This window comes from Talaromyces amestolkiae (assembly GCF_001896365.1).
Source record: "Talaromyces amestolkiae strain CIB chromosome Unknown scaffold4.1, whole genome shotgun sequence".
NCBI classification, from domain to species: domain Eukaryota; kingdom Fungi; phylum Ascomycota; class Eurotiomycetes; order Eurotiales; family Trichocomaceae; genus Talaromyces; species Talaromyces amestolkiae.
The window spans coordinates 674,338-691,236 of record NW_024468040.1 but is presented as its reverse complement, the minus strand read 5'-3'; the positions used below and the strand labels follow the sequence as shown (position 1 = coordinate 691,236).

Here is a 16,899-nt window from a genome sequence, read left to right as displayed (position 1 = left end):
ACGCATATGTTGGCGCTTCTCTAGGCAGGCCTGCAGTGAGTTAGCACATATCAATAGACAATATTGGAGTCAGCCAAGATCAGAAATTTACTAGATGGCCGATATTCGTACCCAGTCCAGAAGAAGCAATCGGAAAATACCGATGATGATGCAAGGCTAGTGCCTGAGCTAGGAGGAGGAGGCAACGGTATTGTAGTGATGCCATCAACGGTCGACCGATAATACACCGCCGACACAACCAATTTCCTCCTGATCTCCTTTTCGTCCAAACTTTGCATGTCATGTGATCGACACCTGCCTCGTGTTTTTGGTCTGGTACAGGCAGAAACCTCCTGACATTAAACACCCTCCGTTCTTTCTCTTCTTATCATCTTGAAAAGCCCTTTTCTGGTTGTCCTTCCTTCTTCACCTGTCAAACCTGGTCGTTCCTCACTTATCAGACTGTCTGAAAAGTTCTTTCCCTTTGCCTGCCCTTTCTTCTTTCTCACATTTCGAACGTGGGCCTTCCTCCTCACTAGTACTTTTCCTCAGAGCTCTTGATTCTGGCAGCAATCATGGCCTATAAACTTCTGTCCTCATTATTTCGCCCAACTCGAAATCCACCAAAGATGGCTGAACCCCAACATTCTGAGCGTATATTGTGGTGTGCTTTTTCCGATAAGCTCCAAAGTCATTTCGCTATGAGAGTTACTGTTGGTGTTGATCATATCGACGACATCAGACAGAGGATTTGCATTCTTTTTCCCGATTGCCTGCCCATCTTCTTGGAACTCCTTCTTTGCAGCCCTGTCCGTCCCATCAATAGCGCAATCAACCCAGATGATCTGGCTCTGTTGGACGTGCACCAGAATGTCTCGCCTGAATTTCCGTCATCAAAGGATCCACGGCTTGACATTATCATTGTCAAACCACAAGGTCACGTTCAGTGTAAGATTCGCCATCATTCATCATATCGTGCGTTGGCTAATGATAATATTAGGCGACGAATCTCCATACATTGGCCCGCAAGACAGGATATGTGCCCGGAGTGGCACAGTTGCAGTCCTTGCAAACATGGTGGATGCTGAAAAAATCATCCATGTTCGTGGCACACCCTCAAGTGGAAAGTCAACACTTGCATTGTTGTTCAGAGATTTTCTTCGCCAAAACGACCGGAAGGTATTTCTCATTTCAGGTTGGCGCCGATGTCTCGAGGACCTAGATGGTGAGGACCCCTGGGCAAAATTCGCTGAGGTTCTCCGGGTGAAGTACCGCAACGTTCACAAAATCAAGGAATTTTTCGCCAAAGATACCGTCATTATCATAGATGAAGCACAGGGAACTTACAGAGACACAACATTCTGGGAAGACATTGTCAAAGATATTCGGGGTGAGAAGAGATTCGAGATCCAACTGTGTCTTTTCTGTTCCTACGGTAGTCCCGCAGCAGGCACAGATTATGATCCTATCGATAACCGCACGCCCATTAACTTTACTGCGAAACAAACTGTTTCGTTGACTCCTCTCGTTGCAGACGGTATAGGCCTATTCTATGACCGACACGAGTTCGATGATGTTGTTACAAGAATTTGTTCTTGGGATGCTACTCAGCGGTACTCCATTGAAGCAGGCGCTCGCGACTACATATTCGGCCTCACCAATGGACATCCCGGAGGAGTTCTTTCGATTGTTAAGTATATCTTCAGTGTATGTCATTACTTATACCGGTTCACATATCGAAAGTCCTTTTGGGTAACTTCCGGCTAACCTCGGATTTTAGGTGTTCCGTTCTGAGATAAAACATGGGAGAAAATCCACGATAACAACAGCCGATGTGGTCGATGTTCTGGCAAAAGATGACGAAGTGTTCGAGAAAATCGAGGGAACTGTTGTCACACGATCTTTTCCAACCCGAGGTGGCTTCACCCCGCAGGCCAAGAATGTGTTGTGTAAGATACTCGAGGAGGGATTCGTTCCTTTTGATAGATCAGATGAAACAGATCCTGGCCTTAGAGTATGCTACGAAAATGGATGGATTCAAAGGGCCTTGCGTGATGTTGGAAGCAAAGAAACGGAATATATTGCTGTTCTAGCATCTCGGCTACATGAAAAGTAAAGTTTTTCGGAGTTATTTTCCTAATACTATGCTGATTTATCTAGATATGTCGAGTATCTAATCGGCACGTCTCCCTCGCCATTCCCAGCCAACGACTTTCCCAACATTCTTATCTTGTGTACACAGATTCTCCAGAATTTCTCGCCCAAGAGGCTGCGGCATTGCTCGGCAGGGAAAATGTCAACTGCTGCACGGCTGAGACCTGTGGAAGCTCAATACCAGGATGAGTTCTACAGGGCTTTCAACAAGGTGGTAGGACGTGGCGTACCGATATCCAGTGAATGGTCTCCAGGCAGCCATGGACGAGTCGACTTCTGGATTCCCGAACCGCGCTGGGGAATAGAGCTTCTTCGCGATCATAGCCGCCTCGATCAACACTGCAATCGATTTAAGCCGGGCGGCCTTTACCATCCGTGGATTGTGAATGGTATGATCAATGATCATATTGTAATCGATTGCTCGACGTCTTTTCCTCGCAATGGTATGCAACTTGGCTCCTACTTTTCTTACGTCGTCGAATTGCTAACAAGATCTTAGCTCACTCCGATCCGAAGCTGATACGCGCCGTCTTCACTCAAGATTACTCACTATTGACGATTCTCGATCACAATAATAACCCTCTCGGACACCCCATTGTTTTGACCAACTGACTGTTGGTTCACCCTCAAGCCAAGTCGAATATTATTCAACACAGCATGTCCACGATTCTACGCCCATTAATGTTTCTCTCTTCCTCGTTCACTCAAACATCCTTACATTTTTTTCCCTCCATTAATGTCATTATCATCCATGATCATGCGAACGTGACATTACTAAGCGGGATTATCTCTATCAGGCTCACATTTTACATGCAGCATACTCTTGGGTCTCTGGTATTGTCTATGCTGCGCGCATTACCTAAATTCGCGTGTTATGTTTTCGCTGAATATGTTATCGGTCTCCTGCTGACGTGATTTCCACAGTCGTTATGTAGTCGATGAGCAATCAAAGTACTTTTCCATGCAAGCAATCCATACTAGGTAGCATTTACGTAGTCGATAAGCAACATTCAATCAAAGTACTTTTCCAAGCAAGCAGACCATGCTAGGTACATAGCATTTATGTAGTCAATGAGCAATCAAAGTACTTTTCCATACAAGCAGACCATGCTACATAGGTAGCATTTATGTACTGGAGCCTTACTTAGGTAGATAAAGTGACGGGATTCCCCGCGTGTGGTAGGCGGTGCCTGGTAAGGCATAGTGTTTTCTAGGCGAGGGCATACCTATACCCTCGCCTAGGTGCACACAGAGTAGATAGATGTCTCAACACAGACATTTAGGAGCCCTCATCATAAGGAGAGTTCATGGGAAAGTACTTCTTGATAATATCCTTCTAGTATTCACAAAGGACTTTTCTCGAGAGGTCAACAATCTCGGTGCCATTCTGCCCAGATAGATTCACAATGGTCCAGTTAAACGACTAGTCTATGAAAACACATTACTGACTAGAAAGTTAGCTAGCCAAGAAACTTCTGATTGAGGTGGACACTGCCGCTATCACTGCCTGTTTGTTTACATTTGTGAAACTCGCCACTAGCCTTCACTGGCTCGTGTTTTTCCCAGCCGCCTCCTTATATCTCTTTATCTTTTTTTGCTTTATCGCCTTCCTCCATCATTTTCCTCCACCATCCCCCTCCATCCATTCTTTCACCTTCTCTTCTATTTCCTTCCATCATCTTCTATTATCATCATTTGGCTTCTCTTCTCCTTTTGCCCTCTCCCTTGGATCAACGTCTTCTTCGCTCCTGAGTTGGCACTCATCAGCTTCATCCACAACCTTGGAAGGCACTTTCATCAGTCGTTTGGAATTCAGACTGAAGCTTTGGGCTACGAACACCTTGAGAGACCTCGCTGTCTAGTCAGCGTTTGTTCTGCAGTGTCGACGGCTTCTGCTCTCGTTTCGCCTCCGCTTCACTTACATCAGTTGTCTCTTCAATTTCCTGACAAGGTCGGGATCTCATCTAATATTTCTTGTTATCTGACAGGATATTGTCTCACAAAGTTCTTTTAGGGATTGACCGAAAAGGTAGTCACTCGCTTCTTCGCGCTATCTGCGGAGACTTTCCATCTGACATCCACCTCACCTGGAGTCCGACACTCTAACAAGGTCTGAAGCTCGATTGACTTACTAATTTACTAAGCCAATAGCTCACAATATAACTTCACATAGGGTGTCAACGGACTCGCACTTCATTTTTTCAGACTGTTAATTCTGATATCGACCTCATTTCAAGTCGGCGTGTCGGACAAGATCTGATCCTCATCTGGCAAGGTATGCTTCTCATACTTTCTCTCCTGTCTGAACAAAATTTACATATATTGACGCTATCTAGAATTTGACTGTCTCACGAGATCTCACTTCAGAGCTTCAAACCAAAACCAACGCACTTCACTTCCCGGCGACCTTACTGCGGAGGTAAGATCAGATATCCGGCTGAACTACTTTGCCCGATCACAAGCTTCTGAAGATTTTCTCTATCTCCCCCCTCGATCCTCCACTTCTTGTCTAGTTCATCTCGAGCAGGCCGAGAGACGCCTTGCTTTATTATTCCTTCTTTTCTCACTTTTTTTTTTTCAAATATCCCAGTACTTCGAAGGAGAGGCGACTGATCTACAGACTTACTGGACTGCATAGGTTTCAGATCAGCTCTTTACAGTCCCAGAGGGCATGGTTTCAGTGCTTCCTGAGCACAAATGAGACAAAGAGAACAGCGTATGGATGGAGACTTTGAACAACTTTCTGGGCGACTGATTGATTAGCTATCAACTCACGGCTTCACTGGAGTGTTGAGAAGGCTCTTCATTTTTTCACTCTACCAGCACTATCACTGATCGACTCCCTGGCTGTCTTTTCACTCTGTGACTCCAAAATACTCCTCTCGCATCATGGCATCCAAAAGAGGATCGTCTAGTGACCAGGTAAGTACTATACTCGTAGTCAAACAAAGGATGTTGCAGTCTAACGCGAATATGCGTCTTAGGGCCCGTCGGAGACTAAGAAGGTACGGTTCCCTGTCAATGTGCGGTGATAATCAACTATAGACAAACATACTAAATATGGTTTTACAGGTCAGAAAAGGTATCACTGGCAAGGATGCAATCAATGATTGTCCTGGGCGGTCATCTGACCCGTCGACCTTTATTGAGACAGAGGGCAACGAGCAGAAAACGGCCGCATACGTAGGCTATTCACAGGTCGCTCACCTCAGACAGTTGGTCATCAGTTGGCCGTTGATGAAATCTTACCCTCGATTCGATGCCGTTTGCCGTGGGCTATCTCGAAAAAGTGCTTTCCTACTGATTCTCAGCAATGAGGATGCATACACAGGCGTGAAGCCCGACCAAAAATGGCCGCTCGGTGACAATCCTGACAGTACTATTCGATCTCGCCACATTGCAGCAATTCTTCTTGACGTTGAAAAAGACTTGAAGGACTTTCGCTTCGCGCCCGCCACAAACGCTTCCAAAAACTCCCGGTTTCGAAATGAGTTTACACAAAAATACCCTGATCTCACAATTGCCACATACAACCGGAAATGCCCTCCCCCAGAACTGGGCCCCCTCGAGAAAGAACATAGACTAGAGTCGATCAACAGATGCTGGGCTCTGTTGAGGTATATGAGGAACTGCATTCAGTCTAAATGCTGGGATTCACGATTTGGCAACGATGGAGTTACCGTTAAGGTATCTGTCGCACCTTCTCACATCCCCGGGTGGATGAGAGCAGCAGACACCCTTAACCCTCCCGAAATCGCACCGCAAGGAGAAGTAGCGACTGCAGACAATGCCACACCGATTGTGGTTACAGTCGTCTGGGAACGGACCAAAAAGTTTGTTGGCTACGACGAGCTCATGACCGTGCTGGAGACAGCGGAAGAGAAGGAAATCACCATTCCGGATGATATCTATCAGCTACCCACCAATGCAGATCCCAGACTCTTCAAAACAATATTCCAATTCAAAGACTGTCTTCGGCGACTGTACCGTTGTCCAGAAATTGGCATGGACATCAGAAGACTTCACTTACAGTATACCATCACGTCCAGCGAGGAACAGAGAATGGTCAACATCCTTATCGGGGACTGGGACAAAACTCTTTCTATCTTTGACAACAAGGATTTCAGCAGCTTCACAGTGAAAGTCCTTTTTGCCGCCGTCGAAGACAACAGTGTTTCGCTCTTCGAAAGCTTCGAGCCGTTGCCGGCTCTCGCCTCCTTTTTCACAACCGCGGAGTCTGATGTCACTGTCAATGTTCAGAATGTGAACAAAAACTTGATTGAATACCTCGAGAGTATTCCGGCGAGCAACTCCGATGAGGTCGGGCTTCCACCAGAGCCAAAGGCCTTCGATAACAAGAATGATTTCCTTGCATATTACAGTGGTTTCGATGTCGAGACTGAGGAGGGCAAGAGAAGTTTCCAACTCAAAGTCCTTTCCAATCTGAGTGGCAATGCAAATTCAGCGACGGTGACACAGGAAAAGCTCCCTAGAGATTTGGCAAATGCTGATCGGCAGATCATCTCAAACATTCAGGAAGCTATTCGTCATGACTCTATCGAGGAAGAGTCATATGATGAAAAGGTACGGCAGCTGTTCACTCCAAAGAACTTTCCATTCAGAGATCAAGGAGCTAACCATCGTCATAGAATGACAAATTGATGCAAGCTCAGTACTACACGATGCAACGAGCATTTTCTGGCACACAGCGTCGTGCTGGACCACCACTAGACGTTTGTATGCGCCTTTTACTTGCTACGAAACAGCCGAACGGGCTTTACAAGTCCGAGCTTCTGAAAGACTTTGTCAAATCGGAGCTCTACAACTACCAACTCTGTGGAGCTGTCGGTGTGGTTTTGAAGCTATACGGCTATGTAGATGCGGAACTGTTACTCGCCGGTACCGGACAGCTAGACCATCCTCAAGCGGCTGATGTTCGTGTTGCTGCTAGCCAGCTCAGAGATATCTGCATTCATGGTGCACTACTGGCCGATGAAACAGGGTTCGGCAAAACAAAGCAAGCTCTGCTTGCCGCAGTTTTACACACGTTTCTTTACACGGAATTTGATGACGACGGCGAACAGTGTTACAGACCGATACTAATTGTTCTGCCTCCAACCTTGATCCGACAGTGGGCTGTTGAAATATTCAATGAATGGCCTCTGTTTCGGGTGTTTCTTTCTTACGAAGATATGACGCTACGGTCGAGTGTGGATATTGATCAAATCCCGCATATTGCTATGCGCTAATATCCTAATCTGGATTCTCTTCCTCAAAATATCCGATACATATTCAATTGTCGTTCGCAAAGCGCCATCCGAGCGATCATCCTCACCTCATACATGACGCACAAGAACAGGACTGGAAAGACGGAAGTGATTCACTATCCAGGAAAATCGTTCGACCCACCCCGGTTTTCTTCAAAGTCTAAGAGAGAGATCTTCGAAGAAAAGCCTAGAACAGAAACGATATGGAAATCGGAACATACGCAGTGTTATTCTCTCCTCATTGCGGACGAAGCCCAAAAAGTGAAGAACCCTGACACTGACACTTGGTGCGTTTTACGAGTGCATCAGTTTCCAAAAACCATACTGGCAACCGCAACTCCGATGTTCAACGCAGCTCAGGTATGTTTTTCAACACTTCTATTCAAACACAGAGAAGGCCATATACATAAAAATCTCTTACTTATAATGTTCAAGTTCGCTAACTGTTCCGTGGCAGGATCTCGTTGGCCTTGTTGGTCTTCTATGGCCAGCTGCCCGAGAAGATCTGTACGCTCAGGCAGAAGGTGACCCAGAGCTGAAAAAAGTACTTCAGGCTATCAAGAAGCCTGGTAGAGATCCCACGAAAGAACTTTCCAAGCTTTCTTCCAGCCATCTTGCTCGCATCGAACTCATGAATACTGAGTCTCTTGCAAAGATCTTCGGCTACAGGGAAAACCTCCATCTCAGAGTCGCTGCTCGTTTCCAACCGCTACTTGACCTGATTTGTATACAGAGGTCTCAAGGATCACATTTGAAGACACACAATGGCGAGTCAGTCAAGCTTGGGACTCTCTTCAAGAAGATTCACTATTGTATTGCCAAGGCGGAATTCCACCCGGCCGAAGAGGTTGAATATCAGATGTGGCACCGCGCGGCAGCAAAGTAAGTTCACTTTTCTATCGCTTCAAAAACTATACTGACATGTATTTATTTAGTGAATATGTTTCGGCGGGTGAGAAAACAGATATCAAGATAGCTCCTCCAACTGCTGCGGTCCGTAAGAGCTCAAGGGACCAGAAGGACTTTCCGGTGTCTACGATTCCCCTGAGAAAGCTCGCAATGGCCAATTTCTCGACAAAGCTGGCTCGTCTCAACGCGATCATGGAGGCTATTGGGGGCGACACACATGTCGCAACTTTGCGACTGTGGAGAGCCAAGGGGATTAATGCAGAGATGATACATCGGATAACGCGTGGTAAAGGCGAGAGACTTGCTGCGACAGCTGAGGAGCTTTTGAGTTTCTTCAGTGAGGGTTCTCCAGCGTTGCGTGTTGCGTTTCAGGAAGTTCTCAAAGCCAAAGTCATTGAGCAGCTGAACAAAGCCCAGTTCAATCAACATCAGAAGTTGATAATTGGAGAAGTCATCCCTGCTAACGCCTTTTTTTTGGAGACCGTCTTGAGGGCACTCCTGATCGACGCGAGAGTTTTCCATGCCGACCTGTCCCACCAAGCTAAGGGGCAAATGGTAGACCTATTCAACGATGCGAAGAGTACTCTCAAAGTTCTCATCATGCTATATGATGTCGGTGCAGTCGGGCTGAACTTACACAAAGCATGCAATCGTGTACTCATATCTAGCTTGCCGAGAAGTCGTTGTCAAGAAAGCCAGCTCGCTGGTAGAGCTTTACGGGTAAGTCTCCTGTCCTAAGTCTCATGTAACAAGTTCAACAAAAGTACTTCACGTAAACCCTTCTCAATGCGTAGGGGGACTGGCTTGGRAAGTACTATTAGAATATGCAGCTAACTTCCAAGCAGATCACTTCGGAATTTCCACTCACAGTTGTCCGGAGGTGGACGCCAAACAGCCACGACCAGTTCCGTGGTGCTCGCCAAGCGGAGAAAGCCACCTTACAACTGGCTGCAAATGCTCAAGATCGTTCGATACAACGACTAATAATTCAACTTTTACAAGCCCTCCAACCAGAAATCGATCAATGCCACCAAAGCGCAGAAGGAAAGGACCTGCTGAGGGAAATGACGGCCCGAAACCAAAAACGATCGGAAGCAGCTACGGAAGTAATCAGGGAGAAACGATCTCGGAGAGCTCCAGAAAGATACGCCTCACTCAAATATGACAGCAGGGGGGGCATTCTTCCACACTCCTCCTCCTCAGAAACTGCTGGACTGGACAGCGATGACGAATCGATAGTCCACGAAGAAGATCGTGATGAAGAATACGAAATACCTGATGACATTGACAGTGAGGATGAGATGTTAGACACTAACTGGGAAGAGGAAGATCTTAACACAGACTTGGAGGTGGATAACGATGTTGCCAATTTTGTCAACGAGAACCATCCAGACGATGAAACTCGTCACAAGCTTGCCCTCTTACAATTGCCACCTCACAAGACCTGGACGGAAAAGGACTTGGAGAATGAGCTTTTCATGAGAGTCGGACTTCATTTACTCTACAATAAGATTCATGGAGGCTCCTCGCTCCATCTTGAACGATCAATTCATATCGCCTACCTCCAGTTTCCTCAGAAAGTGATCGACACAATGAAAGGCTACACAGAGGCAACAGAGAAACAGATGGAGACAGCGATGTCAATTTGAACAGTTGCTATGTTATTTGGAAACGGACTTTGGGTTTCAGGTTTGAAAGGATTTTGGGTTTCAGGTCTTCGAGGAGTTACAAGCTCATGTAGCCATCGAAAAATCTACTTAGACTGGTCTATGCGCATCGAATGCGTCTACATTCTACAAAAGCGGAGGGGTTGACCTTGATTGAGATTGAGCAAAGAAATTGAACAACATTGTCCATTAACTATGTGCCAGATTGTAATTACTCAATAGACAACTCTCATCACACTGGTATTAGCGTGCGTGAATCTTTGTTGTCCCAATCTTGACATTCGAATCACATAACATCCTACAAAACGAGGGAATTTGCACATGTGGTATGTCCTTCGCCAGGCTTGATAAGGTCATATTCATTCTAAATTCAAGTCATGACATCATAAACGTACATTTATACATCACCTCGATCACAATTATTCTATCTTTCCGAATTATAAGTCAAATACATCCCTCAAGGCGTCCTAGCCCCCTCTCCCAACCCCATCAATCCACCCGCCAACCCGTCCATCCGTCTCCCTATGAGATCCTCCTCACTCGGCAACCGCGTAAACGTCTTTCCATTCTCGGACACAGCACTTTTCGTGCCGTCATCATCGTCGTCCACGCTCTCAACCTGAAAGCCATTGGTGTCCGTGTTGTTTACTGAGCTCTTGACTGTTTTGAGTAATGGGAGATGCAGAGGGAAGGACAGCGGTTTGAGGTTTGATGTACTTAGTGATGGTCGACGGGCACGGGGTTGCTGTGCTGAAGGGGTGCTATCCTTTCGCTTCGATCTGTCTGTTGCAGATTTGTTCTGTGCATCAGACCGGGAAGGTGCTTTGCTATTGCCCTCGTTGCCTTCGACGACGGATTGCTTGATAGGCGTGAACCTCGTCACACTCATTTCCAGGGGATGATCCTCATCTGCCGATGACTCTGCGAGAGAGCTCCGTCTGCTATCCTGCTGTTTTCCTTGCTGCTTAAAGTCCTTTGAATCGGAAGCTCTCAAGCTCTTCTCAACCGTAGAAGCAATACTTGAAGAAGAATTCCTAAGCTCCCTCTCAGCAGCCAACTCCAACAACTCCGTAATCCACCTCGCACATTTATGAATATGTTTCCAGCCATCGGGGAAAATTCCCGGAAAGTTCACAAATCCGTGGGATATACCCGGTATCAGGTTGACCTCTACGTGCTCCTTTTCATTGAACTCAACACGAGACTTTTCCAATGCTAAATCCTGTCGTTCACGGAATCGGTGTAATTTCGCTTGTCGTATGCGCCCAGCAAAGATGACTGTGTCGTCGACGAGCGGGTCGCGTTCTCCAGTGATGAAATATGTCTTTGGGAATGTAGCCAGAATTGCGTCGGGTGCGAGGATGGGTGAGAGTAAGAAATCGGTTTTGAAATCTGGACGATGGTGAGGGCCGATGTAGAGGATGATCATTGCTCGCATCATTTCGGGCGTGAGGATACGGTCTCCAAAGTAGGATATCATGGAGGATACTGCTATTCGTGTTTTGATTTTTGTTGGTTGATTTTGCGCCGTTGGGTCGATTTTTGTTACAGACTTTTCCGAGTCTTTGTTTTGAGGACGGTTGCTAAAGTAGTCCTTCACAGGGGACGCTTGATCGTGATAATCAGAAGAGAGTGAACGCGATGACTTCGGGGTCAATCGACTATAATCTTCACTTTTCCGTCGTAATACTCTTTCGTTTGTCTTGCGCATACCCCTATCTTGAATTAGAGACATCTGCTCTTCTGTCATCCAACTGCCGATATTCATATCCAGCGAAGGATAGATCAGCACCAATCCATTTGGCGGAGGCAGCGGGACTTCTCCCAGCCATTTTCTGGCCTCAGTCCTGCCGGACTGCAATATCATAATTGTCATACCCGTCGCCAGATTACCGCCTGCACTGTCCCCAGAAACAATGATATGAGGACGGCTATGACCTCCAAGACCGGCACATCGGCCTCTGCTCGCCACTATAGCCCTATACACATCAAAACACTCGTTGAGTGCATACGGGTAAGGAAACTCGGGCGCCTTCTTATAATCCAGACTCAGAATCGGAACCCTAGTCTTCCCAGCCCAAGCCAAAAGCTTATCATCTGCTGTTCTAGGATCCATAGCCACATATCCACCACCGGGGACATCCAGCACCAACTGCGTCTGTTCCCGTAACTCAGCCAGCGTACCATCAAAATACAGCCACGCATTGACAGGCTCTCGATACGACGACTCTTTCGGCCGTGCAATCCTAATCTGTCTAGGTGCATATTTCGTATATTTAGGCCTCACAAGCCCATTAAAAAACTTCAAATACGGCGTCGTCGCCTTGTTCCACGAAACACGTAAATGCTCCACGGTCAGCGTAGCGCGTACCCTGCGCACTTTTTCTTCTGCCTGCTCCGCGGCAATCAGATAGTAAGCAGTAAACACCATCGAGGCAATATCCTTCAGCCATTTAGGTCTGACTTTCATGGCGGTCCAGAAGCCGGCATCGAGTGCGGTTGTGATCCATGTTGCGCGGAAATACGATCGAGAGTAGAGGTTTGCCAAGGGTTCGGGGCTTTCGAAGCCCATGATTTTGGAAAAGTTGCGAGCTACGTAGAGCCAAAGGAGGGTTATGACCATGGTTTGCCATGGCGTGAGCCGGTTGCGGAGGTGGTTTGAGATACTGCGGAGGCCGGGGGGGCCGTGGTTGTTGCCTCTTTATTTACGTCAGTATTAGGATCATCTTTACCAGGATATTAAGTAGTTAGAGGACGTACCGGAATAAATATAAAGACCAAAAAGATACCACAGCCAGAACTTGTATCTTTCTGAACTGCGTGGACGGTCGACCCAGGACGTGATCTGTCTTGTCAGCCTTGACTATCGCTAGGCTCAAGAATTGTCAATGAACCTACCAATCATTTTGGAAGTCCATATACTGTATCTTCTATGATGACGCTAATAAAAAGTGTGCCGGGCCTTGTATGCCATAGATGTATAGAACAATCCACCAGCCGGCAAAACATCGGACTTGTCGCAACCAAACGAAGAAAAATCCGGGGTAGTCAGGTGGAATAGAATGCAAAGCCCACGGCTTAGAGAGACAATGTTATAAAGCAGAAGCAGCACTCATCAAAATAGGCATGGTGTCCAATCAGTAACAGATCAAGATTAATGACGACGGTGGTTGTGGATTGTTGTTGTTGTCGAGTGTGGAGATGTTCGAGGAATGACTCGAGTCACATGCAAATTCGGGGATGGTATGCCACCCGTGACTAGCCGCTTCTTTTCATTGTTTGTCTACACAGTACTAATTGCTACAAGTTGTTTTTTAAATAAAGACCCTATTGAAACACGATGCTCAATATATTCCACCTTCAATTGATCATGGTGTCAAAAATGTGAATAGTGTATCGTGATACAAAATCGAGTACGTGGTTCAAGCTGGATTTGCATGTGAAAGTGGGCGGGTAATTATTTACTCAGCTTAACTGTCGAGAAATGCATGTGACAGGACTTGCTCAGCTGATTTTGATACCTGAAGACCGTCTATGAAAGCCGCAATGACTTGGATCGATCCTGGGAGTACGTCGCGGAGTCTAGGAAATAGAATATCGAAATTGCAGCCCTAAATCACACCGTAAAAAAACTTAAGAAGAGTGTGCCGATAAGATACTCAACATAGCTAAATAAAATAGCATAGAGCCAAGAAAGATGACCAGGAATAGCATATCTTCCTCCTAATGTAGCCGTGATATCTAGGGTATTTTAATACATATTATATCAATTATATGCTATTCTGTACATTTGCGATGCCACACTTGATATTCAGAATGATATATGATGATTAATAACGACTAGTGCCTTTATATTCATTATTTTGCCAGTCTATCTAGCTTTTGTGAACATACGAAGGTGGTTCCTTCGGGGAATCGATTCATACTCCTTTACATAACCCAGTCATACACATATATCTGGTCTTTTTTTGGGATGTCACGACCTGATTATTGAGAATGCATTGTAACAGATCATGGTAGTTCGTGGATTGAACCACTGTAGCCACACCTCTGACCGCCCAGAGGCGTCAAAGAGGAGCTAAGTTTATAGATTTATAACTGAGATATCTATGTGCTCATATAAATAGGTAGATTTATATCGACCTGTCCGGTGTAAATGGTTGAGTCGGGCTGCATAATATGAACTAAGTCTGCCACATTTCAACCAAAAAGAAGGGCCTTAGCCGGAACCATGTTGACAAGGGACGGTTGTTCTTCACTTTATAGATCCACATCGGATTGAATAGTGACCTCTTAAATGGTGATATGCATTAGCTATGCCGCCCTCAAGCCGAGCCAAATAGCCACTCTGTGAATGAGACCCTCGCGTCTTCCCATCTCGATTTTGACCGGAGTAGTAATATCCGAATGGCACGGTTCATCGGATAATGACAGAGCATTGGCAATGAAAGCCTCCTTCGTCATTTTTCCACTATCCACGAGCGCTTTTTCCTCCTCTTTCTTCTCCAAGGCTTCGTCGTACTCGTCCAACTGGATCACTTTCCGTGCTGCGAATGCGTCAAGCTCTTCTGCGCTTCCACATCCCCTCTCGTATTGTGCCCATTTAGCGGGCCCGAGATGTCGCCGCAGTTGCGTAAAAGGAAAACTACGATGGTCGTTGAAGCCGGATGATATGAGCATATGCAGCCACATGGCTCCAGAGGCTTGTGACCACTTAACTAGACCAGAAAGCTCCTTCTCTGCATGTTCGGACATACGTGCCTCTTCTTCCTCTAAGACACGAATGAAAATATTCAGATACTTGAGATACCGATCGGCAATTTTGGGCGGTTCGTCGCCTGTATAATCCCATGAACTGTTGACAGGTCGGTCTTGGAGGAGCCACCAAGGCGCAGATCCGAACAGCTGCGCGGGTCCGATATACGACCATTCTAGGTCCACGACGCCGACGACGGTAAGATCTTCTTTGCTCCGTACGATCAGGTTTGCGAGGCCGAGATCATCGCAAATCAGTTTGAAATTGCGCTTATCATACTGTTCGTGAACCAAATCAGGTATCGAGTTTCGCAAAGCCTTGAATGCCATGTATTTATTTTGAGCATCGTATGAGCCAAAAATTGAGTTGGGTTGATGGACAAGTTGTTCCCAGTCCTGACCGATGACATATTGGAAATACTCGTTTACGGTTGCGAATCCCTGACTTCGGTCGCCTTAAATGAAGGGTTAGTTGATAGAACTTTAGATAACAGCATACCAAAAGATCAAAAGCTAAAAGTAGAATCATCGGTCATACCAAATGTGTCAACCCCCCCGTTTTGTAGAATGCTATGTGCCTTGAATGTCAACGGGCGTCTCGGTGTGGGACTTGCAGCTCCAGCTTCTGGCGAAGGCAGACTTCCAATCTGATCAAAATCCAACTCGAATATTTGAAGTAAGAACGTGGCCAACTGTCTATAAATGGATTCAATATCGCTATCACTAATATCCTCCCTCATAAGCCTGGTGGGGCGTTCGGCATTGGGATCTCGGAGCAGCTCGCTAAGGCTCACCCCATCAACAAAATCCATCATAATGAAGGGACCTAGGGCCAGTTCGTTGCTTATAGCGGGACCCCAGGCCTGTACTCTGGGCACTGGGATGCTAGTTCTGCTGGCAATGAGATTCAAGGCTGCCACCTCCATGGCAACTTTTTCATCAGCGTAGTCGTCGCTGACCATCCCCACTCGGGGGAAACGAACCATCCAGGCAGTATTATCGCTGAAGACCATCTTCATGCCCGCATTGAACGCGCCATGATGAAAGGTGCCGTCGAGTTGACAGGGAAGCCGGTCGGGATGGAAAGTTGACACCCATTTACACAGACGGCCGGTTCGATGGGTTTCGTTGACTTTGTCAACCCAGAACTGAGCTTGGACCTCGTGAATGATGTCGACAAGAGCGTTTGTATCCATGGTTCGAATCTTTCTTCCATCTCAGGCACGAGGGAAATATCAATGTATATATGTACTCGACACGTTGATTGTCGAATAGGTAAAGGTGCGGCGGCTCCTTCGTGGTTGGCTGGTTGTCCTGCTTAGTCATTATTTTCATTTCTTGAGTTAACCCCAACTAACCAGGTAAACAATCTTTTATTCATTTTCTTTCAGAACTTCTAAGAATATCAAGAATCAGGAAGCAAAATTACAATCGCCCAGATAGTCACGTGCTAATTCAATTTAATGTTCTGTATAAAGCACGAAGTGGAAGGATCAGCTTCGTAGGTACTGGTACATCATGTGCAGAACAATTCTAGATTGGGCAAACAACAAGAAACCCCTCATTCTCTCCAAACAGACCTAAGCAGAGGTGTCGTCTTTCTGTTGAAGGTCTTTGTTAGCATGTTGCAAGCTCTAAGAAAGAGAGCACCGAAGCCCCAGAAGGTGGGAGGAGTACGAACAGCAGCATCCGCCTTATCCTTCGCAGCTTTTTCTTCAGCCTCGCGTTTGGCTCGCTCATCTCTGTTCTTGCGACGCTTTTCGACCGACGAGTTAGCCGTGTCAATCATCTGTCCGACCGCCGCGCTTCCGGCGTTGATAATCGCGTCGTTGACTTCTTTTCGAGCGTTGGGATCGATGCCAGACATCGCGTGTAATGCCTGAGTTGATTTGTGCAACGTCAACCTGATGCTGGTCGCTGAAGGTTTGTATTCAATTAAACTGGCGTCAATTTAGCAATAGTCTGTATCTTTTTTTTCTGATCCAGTTTCGCTTCACAATATTGAATGAAGTGACGGGAAATGCCTTCTCCTGGTGGGGTGAACAGTTGGTCTGCTCAATTTCAGCCTGACCAACCCGGAAAAATTCTCGAACGAAATATTATTGTCTCCGGCTTCTGCCTTCTCACTTTGTGTCTCTTTCTGCTGACGTTCTTTCGAATTTCCTTTT

At 46.3% G+C, this 16,899-nt stretch overlaps 5 protein-coding genes across 5 annotated transcripts; 3 read left to right on the top strand and 2 right to left on the bottom strand.

Moving 5' to 3' along the window:
• Positions 1-680: 680 nt before the first annotated feature.
• On the top strand, positions 681-2,745 carry BHQ10_002817 (uncharacterized protein; the record flags this gene model as incomplete). Its single annotated transcript, XM_040875004.1, has 5 exons — positions 681-927; positions 980-1,686; positions 1,760-2,091; positions 2,140-2,576; positions 2,633-2,745. 5 exons carry the CDS (start codon positions 681-683, stop codon positions 2,743-2,745), a joined length of 1,836 nt encoding a protein of 611 aa, XP_040731321.1.
• Positions 2,746-5,022: 2,277 nt separating this feature from the next.
• On the top strand, positions 5,023-7,382 carry BHQ10_002816 (uncharacterized protein; the record flags this gene model as incomplete). Its single annotated transcript, XM_040875003.1, has 4 exons — positions 5,023-5,055; positions 5,118-5,138; positions 5,206-6,717; positions 6,783-7,382. 4 exons carry the CDS (start codon positions 5,023-5,025, stop codon positions 7,380-7,382), a joined length of 2,166 nt encoding a protein of 721 aa, XP_040731320.1.
• Positions 7,383-7,742: 360 nt separating this feature from the next.
• BHQ10_002815 (uncharacterized protein) lies at positions 7,743-9,958 on the top strand (the record flags this gene model as incomplete). The annotated part of the gene is made up of 4 exons (XM_040875002.1): positions 7,743-7,760; positions 7,858-8,282; positions 8,336-9,029; positions 9,155-9,958. 4 exons carry the CDS (start codon positions 7,743-7,745, stop codon positions 9,956-9,958), a joined length of 1,941 nt encoding a protein of 646 aa, XP_040731319.1.
• A 475-nt stretch (positions 9,959-10,433) lies between these two features.
• On the bottom strand, positions 10,434-12,599 carry BHQ10_002814 (uncharacterized protein; the record flags this gene model as incomplete). The annotated part of the gene is made up of 1 exon (XM_040875001.1): positions 10,434-12,599. One exon carries the CDS (start codon positions 12,597-12,599, stop codon positions 10,434-10,436), a length of 2,166 nt encoding a protein of 721 aa, XP_040731318.1.
• Positions 12,600-14,290: 1,691 nt separating this feature from the next.
• On the bottom strand, positions 14,291-16,598 carry BHQ10_002813 (uncharacterized protein; the record flags this gene model as incomplete). The annotated part of the gene is made up of 3 exons (XM_040875000.1): positions 14,291-15,186; positions 15,270-15,940; positions 16,312-16,598. The coding sequence occupies 3 exons, from the start codon at positions 16,596-16,598 to the stop codon at positions 14,291-14,293; spliced, it is 1,854 nt and encodes a 617-aa protein (XP_040731317.1).
• Between the last annotated feature and the right edge of the window lie 301 nt (positions 16,599-16,899).